General features: G+C 31.6%; 1 protein-coding gene across 6 annotated transcripts in view; it reads left to right on the top strand.

Annotated features, from left to right (window-relative positions):
• The first annotated feature begins 3,794 nt into the window (after positions 1-3,794).
• The window catches only part of LOC114194662 (myosin-15-like), a 28,417-nt gene continuing 15,472 nt past the window's right edge, over positions 3,795-16,739 (top strand). Inside the window, exons 1-19 of one of the 6 annotated variants that reach the window (XM_028085021.2) lie at positions 3,795-4,243; positions 4,319-4,465; positions 5,391-5,536; positions 5,642-5,798; positions 5,909-5,967; positions 9,463-9,619; positions 9,787-9,936; positions 10,055-10,191; positions 11,294-11,440; positions 11,532-11,633; positions 12,456-12,513; positions 12,636-12,737; positions 13,219-13,256; positions 13,341-13,467; positions 13,757-13,930; positions 14,028-14,159; positions 14,520-14,629; positions 15,146-15,206; positions 15,306-15,483. In XM_028085021.2, coding sequence (XP_027940822.1) covers positions 4,124-4,243; positions 4,319-4,465; positions 5,391-5,536; positions 5,642-5,798; positions 5,909-5,967; positions 9,463-9,619; positions 9,787-9,936; positions 10,055-10,191; positions 11,294-11,440; positions 11,532-11,633; positions 12,456-12,513; positions 12,636-12,737; positions 13,219-13,256; positions 13,341-13,467; positions 13,757-13,930; positions 14,028-14,159; positions 14,520-14,629; positions 15,146-15,206; positions 15,306-15,483 — 2,302 coding nt within the window. In that variant the 5' untranslated portion in view covers positions 3,795-4,123. Of the gene's footprint in view, positions 4,244-4,318; positions 4,466-5,390; positions 5,537-5,641; positions 5,799-5,908; positions 5,968-9,462; positions 9,620-9,786; positions 9,937-10,054; positions 10,192-11,293; positions 11,441-11,531; positions 11,634-12,455; positions 12,514-12,635; positions 12,738-13,218; positions 13,257-13,340; positions 13,468-13,756; positions 13,931-14,027; positions 14,160-14,519; positions 14,630-15,145; positions 15,207-15,305; positions 15,484-16,739 lie in introns of those variants that run through there. The other 5 variants (XR_003606411.2, XM_028085019.2, XM_028085018.2 and 2 more) reach the window with 5 other exon arrangements.

Raw genomic sequence — 16,739 nt, 5'->3', positions numbered from 1 at the left:
TTTTGGTCCCAAGAATGAAGTGCTTCACATTTTTAAAGGGTTGTCTGAAGCTTTCTCAATCAAACACGTACAGTTGTATGGAATATGCTCTATTGTATGACATATTAGTTTAGGCATAACTAGTGGCGGAACTTCTATGAAGCTGGGAGGGGCCATGGCCCCTCCAAATATTTTTTATTTATATATATGTATATATATATATATATATATATATATTTAAAATTTTTAAGAATTTTAAAAAAAATTTAAAAATTTTAAATTATAGGTAGTATATTTTAGAAATTAATGAAAATTAAATTATGTTTTTCTATTTTTTTTATAAAATATAATATTTAATGTTAATAAATAATAAAACATAAAATTAAATATAACAAAAACTTTTTTTATTTATGTTTTTTTCTAAAAATATCAAATTGTGCCTAAACAATTGGGATCAAATTGAGGCTAAACAAAATTGGAGGACCTTGATATTTTTAGAAATAGTAACAAAAAGAATAATTAAATAAAATATTTATTAACATATTTTTTATTTTCTTTTTCATTGTCTTTTTAGTTTTTCACTCTCGTACTTTTTTTTTTGAAGAAAAAATAAAGTTAGACATATACTCATTATTTTTGTTCTTATTTCTTATTTGTTTCCTTCCTTTTTTGAATAACAAGATATAACTTTCTTGTCTTACTTGATAATGAAATATTAGTTTAATAGTTATTAAAATTAATTTTTTTTATCTCATGAGTATCTTGTATATCCATTTTTTATTATTATAAAAGTAAAAAATAATGTATTATATATTTTTTTCATAACCGATTTTTAATTGTGACTTGACTACAATATATTTCTCTTTTAATAATTACGTCTCTCAATTTTTTATTAGATTATAATAAATTACTTTTTAATATATTTAAAGAAAAATATATTGATGAAGAATAAAATAATTAATGTTTTTTTAAAGGTGATAAAAGAAAAACTATGTGAAGATGAAAAACAAGATAGATTCTATTTTTTCACATATTTTGAAACATTATACTAATGATCCAATCTAATGATTCAATTGTTCAGTTAGAGAAGTTATTTTTTGAAAACATTATACTAATGATTCAATCAAAATAAAATAATCATATTACTTTGGCCCCTCCAAAACTCTTGGTCAAGATCCGCCACTGCGGCATAACAACATAAATTCTTCTTCGTCAATTGTATCTAACTTATTGAGGTTGATTCGAGGGAAACAATGGAAAACATGGTCAACAAATACGTTGCAAATTGTCTTGTCTGATATATGCATAGAAGGGTAGCATAATGATTGCTTGATTCTTCAGGAATTGTTGGAAAAATATGTTGTCAATCCTTTCTTATATGTCTCTCTAAGGCACATTAAAGAGAGGTGTGCTTGGAGGTAAGTTTGTAAATACGGTACATGTATCGAATGAAACACATATCTGATTCGACATGTATTTTATACAAATATACAATTATCTTGAAAATAATAGGATACAATAAATGATATATGCATATTGAAAAACATACAAAAACTTTTAAATCACATGATAAGTATATGATTACAATTGTATGAATTCAAAATAAAATGAAATGTATTAAAGGTTTTCAACATAAAAATTTATAAATTGTTTCCATGGTAAAGTATCAGGTACATATATGTGTTGGACACAATTTGAAGTATCACTGCATCATAAAGTGAAAGGTTAGAATAAATTTATGAGGGGTAAAGGGTGAACTTGTGTTGGAAGTCCGACATTAACTAGAAATAATACAAGTTTCAAGTATATAAGTATGTACACTCTTACCTTACAAACTAATTTTGTATGGTTGACTTAGGTTTTTTTTGTTTGTTGGGTCTAATATTCTACCCGCTATCACGTTGCTATTGGTGGAACATTATCGACCAACAATTAATATTTAGTCCACACTTAATATGTATATGTCTGAAAGTTCTTGGTCATATAATGTTGTATGTTTAGGATAATTAATATGGTAAGTGGTTTCTTGTTGTAGTTAGTGAGAAACTCATGATAATTAATGGTAGGAGATTATATTTGTGTTTCAAGTTCATTTTAGGGTTATGTTTGATAATATATGATGGCTTTGGTTGGGGTGATTCTGTATAAATATGGTGTTGGTTGGAAGGATGAGATGCGCATGGGAGCTAAATACGACACCATATATTTTATTTAAGCTAGCTTATAATTGTTCTTTCTAATTATTCATGAATTAATTCATTAAAAATTAGTGAATTGTAAATTTTAATTTTTATTATTAAATTCAAAGTTTTGAGTTTTATTTGATTTTGTTTTTTAGTAATTTCTTCATTGAATCTAAAGGTGTTTAAAATAATTTTTTTTTTGTTTTTAATTATTTTTATTCTTTACATTTACTTCCACCATTATAGGCCAAACCTAACCTATGAACAAAAAATACATGACAAGTTTTGAACTAAAATTAAACCCTCCTATGCATCTATAGTTGATATCTATTATGAAAAAAAAAAAATCCAAATTAATACTAGATGATAAAACATAATAACATTTAAAACCTTTCTTATTTATCAAACCCACATTAGTCAATTTATTAGCACAACACATATTTTTTAAAATATAAAACTCTAAACTCTATATCTCTATAAAGACATAAACACTTTTTCCATTTATCTCAAATAATCCAAGAAACTATATTTTTAGAAGAAAAATATTTGCATACCAAAGCTAAATCACATTCTAATATTTCAAGCATACTCTATATATAAATCTTATAAGTTTTTGCATAAAGAAAAAATTGTAGGTTAAAAAAAAAAGCATAAAAACTACTTATATGTTCCTCTTTGTTACCTCTACTCAGGCCACCAAACCTTAACAACTTTGGTTGCATAATCAATGTTCACTTTGAATTAATGACGAAGGATAAATTGTTGTAGTATACTATATTTTAAAAGTTTTAATATTATGCTTATAAAGTGATGTTTACTTTTTAATATTATACTATATGTTTCAAAAAATATTTATTACCAATTTTATAGAAATAAGCTTAATTATGTTTCAATTTGTTTGATAAATTTGATAACTTTTGAATAAATTTATGATGAATTTTTGGGGTCTATTAAATAATTAATAAATTTAATTTTTGTATTTAAGTCTTCACGATTAACTTTTTTTTGTTAATCGAGTAATTTTTTTTTTAATCGAGTGACGTGTTTGTTAAGATGATAACCTAATTATTATCTTGTCATCTTACCTTAATATCACATGTCAATTTATTATTTAAAATTTATAATTTCATAGTTTACAATTTTATAATTTATAATTGTATAATTTAATAATTATAAAATTATAATTTTAAGATTTGAATAAAATTAAAAATATCATTTTATATTTCATAAAATTATAATTTTATAATTTTGATTTAAAATTATAAAATTGTAAAAATATAAAATTTCACAATTAAAAAGTTAGATAAATAAAACAATAAAATAATATGAGACGATAATAAATTAAAATAAAATGGCATATTAATAAATATGTCAACCACCTAACAACTACGTCACATCATTTAGTTAACATAAAAGCTTAATATAATACTCAATCCAAAAAATTAAATTTATCGAATTGACAAAAAATTTAGAAAGAATTTAATTAAAAATTCTCAAATTTACGGGGTTCATATATATAATTAAGCCAAAGTATTTACTTAATGTTTTTAAGAATATTTAGTAACGTCCGTATGAAATTTAAGCTATAATTTGTAACAATCTGTGTTTGCTCCTTTTTGAAATCTTCTTGGTTTGGAATGCGACTGCAACAAATTTTGAATGGTAATGTTAGAGACAGGCAAGGAAAGTTGAAAGAGAGTGAATAGTCGAAAACCAACTCTCTCACACACCAACGCACACTGGATGACGTGTCGTACCTACCGCTATATAAACGCACAATCTGCCGTTTTCCATTTTTGATTTTTGATTTTTGACTTCGATAGCCTCCGCTCTCCTTCGAGCGGGAACACGACATTTTTACCTCTTGCATTTCTCTCGCCCTATCTCATTTCGCTGCATGTCTCTCTGCTCCTAGGGTTTTCAATTTGCTCTTCCTTTTGCAATTCGCGGTGACCAACGCCATGAATCTGCTCCCCGGCTCCAAGGTTTGGGTCGAGGACCGGGATGCTGCTTGGCTGCCAGCTGAAGTGCTCGATTCCGAAGGTAGCAATATTCTGCTACTAACTGATTCCGGCAAGAAGGTGAGCGAGTTCACGCGATGTTGCGAATTTGAATTTGGTGATGATTTTGGTGATTTAAGAAGATTTTCTGTGCAGGTGTTTGCTTCCAAGGAGAAACTGTTCCCGAGGGATGCTGACGAAGAGGAGCATGGCGGATTCGAAGACATGACCCGGTTGGCGTACTTGAACGAGCCGGGAGTGTTGTTCAATCTTCGAAGAAGATACGCGCTCAATGATATCTATGTGAGTGTTTGCTTTTGGATAGTCGGTAGATGTTGAATTGCCGTTGACTAGACGTTTAGGCTTTGACTGATAGATATTCTTATTATTGGAAAGTGAAGTACTCATACGGAAGTATTGTTTTTAGGTTTTAGTAGCTTTGAATTTCTCGAGTATGGTTACTTGATTGTTTGGCTTACACGTAAAATCAATTCCGGGCTACTTGACGTGTGTATTAGGGTAAAACGCTTAGTTGAGGTTAATTAAACATATTCCATGACACTGAATTGCATGACAAGTGATAGCATGTAAGGTGGCTGATTTTCAAGCGTTTTTTTAGTATTTGAAATTACGAATAAATATATGCAAATCCAGCACAGCACAACCTAACTCTGGAACTAGGTTCCAGCCTCACCAAGTCCGCCCCAGATGATACACACCCTTAAACTAGGACAGCAAAACAGAAGAATTGAACAATAAAACATCTCCAAAATTTTTGGTTTTTCAGTTTTAAAAATACTTGTTTTGAAAACAATTTCCAACATTTATTAGATATTTTGGTTGAGAAACTGATTACTGAGAGTAGTGTACAATTGTATTAATAATGTTCTTCTTGCCAAAGAATAAGAAGGATACATAAACATACCCATAGTATATGCTGTTTTGATATTTTTCATATTACATTGTTACGTTTGTTTATGAGGAGTTGCATTGATGATTTTGACGAGTGCACTGTTAAATAATCACATACTAGAATAATCAATTTCAAATCTATTAACTAATATAAATAAACTGCAGGTTTTGAAACTTCCGTTGTCCTTTTAAGGATTTCAGTGAATGGAATTTTTTGGATTTTAATGCTTTCACAGTTGCTAATATTAACTGTGAACCATTTTTTATGTTTGTGGACTGTCATTTTATGCATTTTTCACTTGTTTTTCTTTGTTAGACATATACCGGGAGCATTTTAATAGCCGTTAATCCGTTCACAAAGCTTCCACATTTATATGATTCCCATATGATGGAGCAATATAAGGGAGCTCCATTGGGTGAGCTTAGCCCACATGTTTTTGCTGTCGCTGATGCATCATACAGGTGAGGGTGCATTTGGTGTGTTTTATTATATTTGCAAATTTTACCCTATTTGCTACTTGCCAATTTATGTTGTAAATTCGTGAGATTTTGTTGGTCATGATTTAGAGCAATGATGAATGAAGGTAAAAGTCAATCTATCTTGGTTAGCGGCGAAAGTGGTGCTGGAAAAACTGAGACAACAAAATTGATCATGCAGTATCTTACCTTTGTTGGTGGACGTGCTGGTGGTGATGATAGAACAGTTGAACAACAAGTTCTTGAAGTAAACAATTGTTGAACTCAATGAATTATGAATTCAGAGATATTTATTTCTAAGTTTCATTTGCTTTTTAAATCAATATGGGATGCTAATTTCGTTTTTACTTGATTCAGTCCAATCCACTTTTAGAGGCGTTTGGTAATGCAAGGACTGTTAGGAATGACAATTCAAGGTGAATTTTGTTCGCTCTTTTGTGTTTATAATTTTTTTCTACTCTATTTCTTGCATTTTGTCTTCTTTTAATCCTATGCAATAGTCTAGGTTATTTAACAAATAAGACTACGTGACATTTTTTTAATCAGTACCCAATCAGGTGCGGAGTGTTTTGAAAGGAATTCTTTATTTCTATTTTTTTTTTCTGTACGTAGCTCTTAGGCTTAAGGGGAGATTTGTTTTTTAGGGTATATCTTTTGGTTTTATTCCTCTGAGTGCTTGTTTGGGGAAAATTATTTTGTTGGAAAGAATTGCCTTTTTTAGAACCCCTTTGTAAAAGGTGATTATTTCTCAAAAATAAGTTAACTCAACATGCACCGAATGTATTACATAATAGGGACCAACAGCTTGTAGTCTTGTACAATTTAATGTAAGGAAACACACAATATTTTTATTTTATGGTATTGGAGCCAATGCCCGTGAAAAGGCACACATGTTGTCTTATCAATTGGTGGATGGATGTCTTATGTTAAAACTCATAAAAATACACACCTTATTGAAACTAAGGTTATCAGTAGAAGATAATGGTCTTTGGTAATAAGTAAAAAATTCAACACACACTATGGCGTGGCAACCTGTGGCAGAAGCCCTGGTGGACAAAACGGAATATGTTCAAAAACAGAAAAAAATAAATTAAGAATAACATAAATATACAACAACAGCTTTAATAAACTAAAATTGAAGAAAATATCACAAATCTCCAATGAACAATGTCATAACATTCATTGAAGTTTCATAATGTCATCACATAAAGCCATAAACATAACAGTTCAGAAAAAAACACCTACAAAAAGATAGAACTATAAGAATAGTTTTTTTTTTTTTTAAAGGCAACTATAATTAATTATGAAACTTTTAAAAAAGAGCACACATAAAATTTTAATAGAAGAAGAATAAGAACGGCAACATAGTGTAATGAATAGACAGAAAAGAAGGGGAGAAAAAGAACAAGTGATGGAGAAGAAGAAACCTGAAGAAATTAAGAACAGACAAAGATTAGCAAAGAAAATAAAGAAGTTTAAGGATGAACAAAAAACAATATTTATGGGTTGCTGCAAAATGTTTTTGGAAAAGCTTGTTAGAGATCAAGCCGCTGTGGTTAAGGTTTCTGGCGTGGGTGGTGAGTGGAGAAGTCTAGCTGGACTTGCTTGGCAGCAGATTTAGTAGTTTGCAGGTGAGAGGAAAGTATAAATTCTAGGTTTCTTCTCTTTCTCAAGGTTTACCCGAGTTATGAGAGATAGGAAGTGTGGACTTTGAATATTGTCAGAAAGGGAGTTCTAAATAATGTTCTCTAAAATGGGCCAAGATCTAACCCTAAATAGGACTTTTTAAAACAAAACATAAAACCCTGTGAATTTCTGCCATGGGTGCTGTAAACTGCAGTGGCCATGCCAGGCACTGTGATTAACAATGCCAAAAAGCTTCAAATAGCAGATGACAATGGAAGTCAAAACTTCCATGCCATACTGGTATGACATCACCATAACAGTTTTTTGACAACATTTGTTGAAATCACTCAACTCTCCTACTTCATGGTAGTTTTCCTCTTTAGTTCTGGGGTTTGTACTTCTGTCTTGTTATCTTATCAATTGGGTGCCTTCCGTCAACCAATTACCTCATTCAATCTTGTCCTCTCAATGTTTTCATTTTTTACCCCTTCACGTCTTTGGGTCCGTGTTTATCCATAATCTAGTTCTTGGCTGTGCTTACTTTCAGCCTGCACTCATGAATGTGTTTTCCTAGGTTATACTATATGTCAAAGGGGTCATAAATGCTGTTGACTCTTCATCATTATCTAATTTTTGTTGATATTTCTTTCCTCGAGTTTGTTCCCTTCTTTGTCTCCATTTCCTTATCTTTTTAGTTGTGTCCAAGTCTTTACCCCTCCATCCTATTCCTATTCAGTATCATTCACCAGAGTTGCCTCATATAATAATATTCCAGAAGATCCTCCTCTCTGCAGTATTATTTAATGGTGGCTATGTTGGTAACATGAGGAATGTGGGTCATGCTTTTTCAAATGGTCAAAACTAGACAGAAGGAATTAGACCATGTGGTTCGACAAAAGGGTTTAAAACCCTAAAAGATGCACAAAGTCACGATACACTTCTCCCTCATGAGCCATGATGACCTGCGCCTCCTCCACGCATCCAACCTCCCACACTCTGGTGATTTCCAACCTTCTATAACCACGGTCCTACTTTCTCCGTCGAACAAATTTTTCTTCCTCTTTCGGTTTGTTGTTTCTTATTTATTTTTATGAAGTTTCTTTTTTTTTTTACTTTCTAATTATTATTTTTGGTTTTCTTTAATTCTGTTAGTTATTTTTCTGCTGTATTGAATTATTATTTTTTGTTTTCTTTAATTATTTATTTCTTCTGGTTTTCTTAATATATTTTTAACAATTATACTTTTTCTAATATTTATGCTAAATTATAATTATTATATTTCTAGTTAATATTTAGAATTCCAACTTTTTTCAGTTCTATTTTCTTCTATTTTTTAATTATTTTCTATTCCGTTTATTTCTATTTTTTACTTGCTTTGCTGCGTTTTAATTCCTTTGAACTCTTGAAGTTGATGAAAATGAGGTTGTTAGTAGTAGTTTATGACATTTCTCTTAGGAGACATGATATTTTCTTGGAATTAATCCATATTTAGTTCGTACTTTTATTTTTTATTCATTTCTGTTATTTTTATTTATTTATATATTTTTTTTGTGGGTGAATGTAATTTTTACTTTGTCTACCATATGCTGCCATGCCATCCTCCATATGTGAATGGAGGACTTTTGTCTCACCGCCATAGTGTGCCATTGATAACACTGCTTTTGAATCCTGTATATGTTTATCAGTGCTGGGTCTTCCTCCTTCTATGAGAGCACCAATTACTAATGGGACTTCCCCAAATTACCATATAAGCACTTTATATGTTCACCTATCTTGAAATGGTTTTCTTAGTTTTGTATTTTTTTCTATCATTTAAGAGTCCGGCATTGAAAAAATAGAGGAATACCATTTTCACCCTTTTTTAACATTTTATATTCTTTTTAATTTGGTTTTTCTTAATTGTTAAAGAAATATGAATATATTTATTTACATTTATAATACTAATGTTTTGAAATGTCCATTCATTCGGAGATGTTGGTTTCTCAGCCATATGAAAGTGTCAGGTTATATATCCAAGTTTATAAATTTTTTAAAATTGTTTTGCACGTGTTATATTGGGGCGGTATTGATATGGGAATGCTAAAAGAAGTGGTTGAGCTTTATAACAATGAAATAGACTTTTGTATACAAACATATTTAGTGGACTATCATTTTTGGTTGTTTTGACTTCATTTTATGTTTTTTGTGCTAAACATACTAAAGTCAAGGGGTGGAGTTTGTAATGTACTCTTCCATTTATATTATTGCTTATAGCCTCTCATTATCTCTATGTTATTTGGTTGCAGTCGTTTTGGGAAGTTTGTTGAAATTCAGTTTGATTCAAATGGTAGAATATCTGGTGCTGCAATTAGAACTTACTTACTGGAAAGGTCAAGAGTAGTGCAGATAACGGATCCAGAGAGAAATTATCACTGCTTTTATCAGTTGTGTTCATTTGAAAGGGTATTTAATTTCTTTGAGGCATATTATATTTTTTTGTTGAGTTGGAGTCGGGTTAGTACTGCACATAGTGCAATTGCTTGCGTTGTGCGTGTGCAGGCTATGATTTTCATGATATCATGGTCAGAGCATTAAGTGTTATAGTTTATAATGGGGATGCCTCATTTTAGGATGCAGAGAAGTATAAGTTAGGACATCCGAGTCACTTCCACTATCTAAATCAAAGTAAAATCTATGAATTAGATGGTGTAAGCAACTCAGAAGAATACCTGAAGACAAGGAGGGCAATGGATATTGTTGGCATTAGTCACGAGGATCAGGTGTAATACTGTTTCTTTCAGTGTATTTCTTTCTTTACTGCATGCTTTTGTGGTTCAATGGACAGTTTTATCGCTGGCCAGTGCTTTACAAATAGTCATCCCTTCTTCCTATTATCAGGAAGCCATATTTCGTGTCTTAGCAGCAATTTTACATTTGGGAAACGTCGAATTTTCACCTGGAAAAGAGCATGACTCATCGGCAGTAAAGAACGACAAATCAAGATTTCATATGCAGATGGCTGCTGATCTTTTCATGTAGGTGATTTATATTTTGTCTATAATAATCTTGTGGTCATAAAATTAGTCATAACTAGGTTGAATTTCATTTGATTCAAGCATTTGCGCCACAACTTAAATGCACAAGTTTTAAACCTGCAAACATTTTATGATGCTGATTTATTAATTTCTGGTAGTATGATCATGTATAATATATCGACAATTTATGATACTGAAGTCTGGTAGAACAATAGGTGAATGGAAAAAAAATTGTTAACATTTTATACTATTGTTCTGGGCAGTATTGGAGAAACAACAGGAATACCAAATGAATTGGATTGTTGTTTTTCTTTTAAGTTGTATTATGGTCATAATGTTTTAGATTTTCTTGTTTTGCATTTCTAGCTGAATGGCTTAATTTTTTTTACTTTGCTGTGTGTCATGAGTGAGTTAACTCCTTTATCTGTTGTATTCTGTTAGTTTGCTAGAGCTGTAATTACCAGTTGATTTCTTTAAGTCAGTTAGCTTACAGCTGTCACTGTCAGCAGTTATACCAAAAATATTGGATTATTTATGTTTCTCTTTTAATATGTAATTGATATTGATGGTCATAATGGCTGGATTCTTTGTGCTTTATTTTTTTTTAAATAAGTATTTATTTAATAAAATAAAGAAATTCAGTTTTATTTTTTTTTGTGTTTGTCTAATCTTTTTAAATACAAGCAGTTTTCTGCATACTTAAATAAGCAAGTCTTATTTACTTCTTAACTAAATAAACTTGCCCCATATTGTAGTTTTTGTTTTTTTTTTTTAATTTCTGAACTGAATGGATTAATATTTTTTGACTTTGCTTTGTGTTGATTTCTGTTAGTCAATTTGTTACCGCTCTCATTGTCTGATTGTTATATCTGATTCTGTCAGTTAGATGCGCTTCTGTAGTATGTAACTAGTCGTTGTAAACAGGAGCTCATCACTTCTACAAACTCACTGTAATCACTTGGGGTGCTGCAAATGATTGTTTTTAGTTGGTGTACCAACATATTTAGGATGCAAATAACAGTGATACTTTAACACTTCCTTCTTTTGATAAGAAAATACAAAGTTTTCATTTTAATTTACATTTCTGTTTTTCTTTTAATAGGTGTGATGTAGACCTACTGCTGGCAACATTGTGTACTCGTTCAATACAAACTCGTGAAGGAAGTATTGTCAAGGCCCTTGATTGCAATGCTGCTGTTGCTGGGCGTGATGCTTTGGCGAAAACTGTTTATGCCCGTTTATTTGATTGGTAGACATGTGGTGAATGCAAAATTGGGATGTAGGTTTTGTTATGCATTGTTTAGGGTGACAAATTCTTTTTGTTTATGCTGTTTTAACAGGCTTGTTGATAAGATCAATATGTCTGTTGGGCAAGACATCAATTCGAAGATACAAATTGGAGTTTTGGATATTTATGGTTTTGAGTGCTTTAAGGATAACAGGTATGTTGGTTTTCAATTGTTTGTCATTTATAGGAGCTCTTTCCCCCTTTTTTTGTGTATATATGGATAGTGGAGTGTTAGATGAACACAACACAAGATAAATGACTTAACTTGAAGACCACAATATTTGTGAGTTTTCTCCCAAACTTCACAGGAGTGAGTCAATCCGAGAACACGAGAGAACTGATTTAGAAAGAGTAGTTTGAAGCTAAACAAGTCACAGTTGATCATGAACTTCCCACCCATTGTGATAAGGATTAAGACAATCAATTGTGCGATCTTCTTTAGTGAAAAAATGGAGTGGGAGACGTTAAATGACATATCTTGTGTCTTTTTCCAGAAGGAAGAGCATGTCTTATACGATCTTAGAATTTCTAAGTCATCTTGTTCAACTGATTACCATAAAACAACACAACTGGAAATCTAGTTTCTTCGTCTGCGGTTTTCTTGTTCAAAATAGCCTAGGAACCATAACTCCACTGATGCGGTCCAAGATAAATAGTTTTTCCATGTGTGTGTGTGTGTGTGTATATATATATATATATATATATATATATATATATATATATTTGCATATGTATATGTATTAGTTACAAAAGGAGGCAAGACACTTACCTTAAACCCTCACCCTAAAGTTGGGTTCGTATAAAAGAGATAATAATAAAATAACATTACATTTCAATAAAAGGTATGCATGAATTGTTTTTCTTTGTATTCCCATTGTTTGATTTGATTTAATTTGCTTGCTGCAGTTGTTTGTTGATTTAGTGACCTTTTCTATATGATTGTTTTGCTCATCTCAATAACATTCACTTCCAACAGTTTTGAGCAATTTTGCATTAATTTTGCAAATGAAAAGCTTCAGCAACATTTTAATGAGGTATCCATATATTATTGTATTTTAATTTGCATTCACTAAGTTTATCAAATGTTTTGTTGTCTTAATTTGAATCTTGTTGTTTTTCCTTCTCTTTTTGCTTACTGTCTTGTGATTGTTTCCAGCATGTGTTCAAGATGGAACAGGAGGAGTATGGCAAAGAAGAAATTAACTGGAGTTACATTGAATTTGTAGATAACCAAGATGTTTTAGATTTAATTGAAAAGGTTTGTATTTTTTTTATCTTTTAATATTTTTATTGTCTTTTTAGATGCATTGACATTGCTGTGTAGTATTATTATACATTTTCATACATGATTGCTTGTTTCATGAATAATGTGTGGCATAGATGTCAGAAATAATGGTATATGAGAAATTATGAAGAACATGAGGTTAGAGATACGAAAATTGGAAGAAAATCTATATTTAGGAAGGATGCTACTCAGCTATTCAGAAATTTGTCAAAACTTAAACCATTTTTTCTGATCCTATGCTCTCTAAGTCTCATGTTTGGGTCTCTCTAAGACTATCTTATATGGGGTACAGATAATCATGATTATGTCAAAATAAAGTAATATAGTTTCATGTCGTTGTGCAACGCTAATGTATGCATATTATTTATATATACATTTCTTTCTCTTGATTTCACTTGATATGTTTGCCTTTAGTTTCAGTTTCTTGTGGATTCATTATTGCATTCTTTTGCAGAAACCTATTGGTATCATTGCTCTGTTGGATGAAGCTTGGTACAGTTTTAGTTCTTCAATATGAATTTGTGTATATTCATTTATGTAATTTCAGCCTTCGTCCTGAATTGCTTCTTATTGCAGTATGTTTCCAAAGTCGACTCATGAAACATTCTCAACCAAGTTGTTTCAGCATTTCCGATCTCACCCTAGGTTGGGAAAGGAAAAGTTTTCGCAAACAGATTTTACTATTTCTCATTATGCTGGAAAGGTGAGTACACGTTACTGGACTTTCTCCTGATTCAGACACAAGTGACATTTCCTGTTAGATATAGTTTGATATTATTAAGATATTGTTAGATATTGATAACCACAATATCAAACAATATCTTCTATTTAATCTTTTTATTTTCAGTTACTCTTTTTACTTGTACCTCTCTCTATTATAAATAGATTACCCTATGTGTGGTTTATACACAAGGGAGATTAATCTCAATCCCTATCTTCTTTATTCTCAACATTTCCAATGTTTAAGGAGATCTTCCACTGTTTCTATGTAGGTCACGTATCATACAGACACCTTTTTAGACAAAAATCGTGATTATGTTGTAGTAGAACATTGCAATCTCTTATCTTCTTCAAAATGCCTTTTCGTTTCTGGTCTATTTCCTTTGCTATCTGAAGAATCTTCAAGATCATCATACAAGTTTTCTTCAGTAGCTGCTAGATTTAAGGTGTGTAGATTCCATCTTCTAGCTATTGTTTTTTTGGAGCTAGGGAGGGCATAATATGACCAATTTTGGGGCCTGGTTTTCGTTTCTGTGTTCTCAGCAACAACTTCAAGCACTCATGGAGACCCTAAACTCAACAGAGCCTCACTACATACGATGTGTGAAACCAAATTCTTTGAATCGACCTCAACTATTTGAAAATGCAAGTGTCATACACCAGTTACGCTGTGGGGTTAGTATTTTAGCTCTAAACCCTTTAATTCAGGATGTTGAAAGAGATACAGGTTGCTAACTTGTCTATTTGTAAAATGTTATCTTGAGTGTTATCTAATCATTGTTATGAACATTGGCTTGTTAGCCAATTTCTTACAGCAGTACACAGTAGGGTATAACTTATAATTGGGGTTTTTGGGCTGTTGTGTTGATGGTAAGGTATAACTTGTAATAGTTTGTCATTTCTTAACTACATGTGTGTAAAAGAAGTTGTGGACTTGATTAAAATATTGTTTGAAATAAGATGACACTTTTTCACATGCTTTCCTGCCAGATTTACCACCCATTATAATGTCTTTTTTGGCATATCTCTATTTAGGGTGTCCTTGAGGCTGTTCGGATAAGTCTGGCAGGTTATCCCACTCGAAGAACTTACTCAGAGTTTGTGGATCGTTTTGGGTTGATAGCCCCTGAATTTATGGATGGAAGGTGAGTTCATTAAATTAATTTTCAGGGTTACTTGTTAAGTATTAAATGACTCCATAACTTCTTTAACATTTTCAGAGTTGTATAACACCTTCTTTAACATCATTAAATGATATCAATATCATCCATCTGATTGAGTATTTCTGTTCTCTGTTGTGCACTTCATATATTTGTTTAGCTTATTTTTCTTGTATATTGCTTAGCAATTTGTACTCCTGTTTATACATACAAAGTCTGATTCAGTCCCTAATGATCAAGCTATCTAAGGAATAATATATATATATATATATATATATATATATGCTGAACTGAAACTCAGAAGAAAGAGAAAGAAATAGTTAAAACTTTGCTTTAGATCTGCTGCTCATTTGAAGATTGTCATTATCATCACATTTGGTAAGGAATTGAGGAAAACTTGTGGTCAATGAAAGGTTTTATTTATTCCTGGCATGGATTATTATGAATGCATGTGCAACAATTTGTGCTTATTTAATAGAAACTGTATTCTTGTGTTAATAGTTATGATGATAAAGCTGCAACTGAAAAAATTTTGCAAAAGCTTAAGCTTGAGAATTTTCAGGTACGCTTCCCTAAGAAATGTGTTTGCAGATATTGTTCACCAACAAAGCATGGATGTAAAAAAGTGTGTTAGTAATGTTTTTATTTTATTGTTGTTCAGTTGGGTAGGACCAAAGTATTTCTCAGGGCTGGCCAAATAGGTATTTTAGACCAAAGACGTGCTGAAGTTTTAGACAATGCTGCAAAGTGTATCCAGCGCCGCATGAGGACATTTATTGCACATCAGGATTTTATATTTTTAAGATCTGCTGCGATTTCTCTTCAGGCATGCTGCAGGGGTTAGTTCATCTTTCCTTACGCAGTTAAAACTGTATACTACTCTTGTTAACATGTTGCCTTTACTTTTGCACTTGAGGTTGAGCCTTGGTGCAATTGTAAAAGTTGCTGCTGTGTGACTTGTTGGACATGGGTTCAAATCCTGGAACAGTCTATTCAATTGTGTGGGGCAAAGGTTGCATACATCTACCCTCCTATATCCTACGAGGTTAGATGCAAGTGCACCGGGCCACATTTTCACTATGAGATGGTCTTGTGTGAATTTACAAATTGTTATAAAGTGGTTCTGAATTGTATTTGTGTGAATTTACAAATTGTTATAAAGTGGTTCTGAATTGTATAGGATGGGTTGAATTTAATTGTCTAATTTTCCATATTCGTTAAACCAGTCAGAAGTCAATCCTTAACTTATTTCTTGTTTCCAAACGGTCAAGACATTTGTGCTTTCATTGGCTGGCTTCTGTTTCAAGTCAACTCATTCCAAGTTGTTGTTAGAATAACATGCAATGCATGTTATATGCATTTTGTTTTCCTAGGAACTAGTATATAAAGTAGCACCCGATAATTGTTTGCCTAGTAAATAATCTCCGTTGTTTGTGCAAATATTGAGCATATCGTACACAATCAATTTCACCTAAGAACTTTCCTAAAAGAAATGCCTCTGAATTCCCAAATTCTCTTTGTAATCATTACTATAGGATTTGAGTTCTCTATATAGAGAGACTAATGTACTTTTTCAAACCAATCAATTGAATACAAATATTCTTCCTTGATCAATCCTTTGGAGTTAGTATTAGAACTCCTGAGAGCTCTGCTTTGACATTTCTTCTTTATTGTCTTAGCTACGGTTCTTTTTAGGGTTGCATAAAGTGCACCCATTTCCTTTGACTATTGGGATTGCTTGAAGTGCACTGAACTTGTGGGTCTGTCACTGTTGTTTCTGCCATCACTGTTGCTGCCCCAGCCGCCCTAGCTTGTGGGAGCCACTGTCGTTGTCGGAGCTGTTGTTGTCATCGTTGAGCTTTTTGTCTTTCTTATCTGTTTAATCTAGGAGAGGTGGGTAAGGAATTCCTATACTTCGAGTTAGTAAGACTTTTTTGTCATCTTCAACTGAAAAAGTAATGCCTATATTTCATGCTAAAAGTGAATGTCTAAAATCTCTCATGGAGTTTATCAATAAGCCACCTTCTGATACTTGCTTTCTAGTCATGATTGGTAGGAACTCCATTTCCTTTTTAATGTTTCTAAATCTTTATGT

Source organism: Vigna unguiculata, chromosome 8, assembly GCF_037176805.1.
Source record: "Vigna unguiculata cultivar grain cowpea cultivar isolate G323 ecotype 2 chromosome 8, ASM3717680v1, whole genome shotgun sequence".
Classification (NCBI taxonomy): Eukaryota; Viridiplantae; Streptophyta; class Magnoliopsida; order Fabales; family Fabaceae; genus Vigna; species Vigna unguiculata.
The sequence above is the reverse complement of the archived record's forward strand: the minus strand, read 5'-3'. Positions and strand labels throughout refer to the sequence as shown.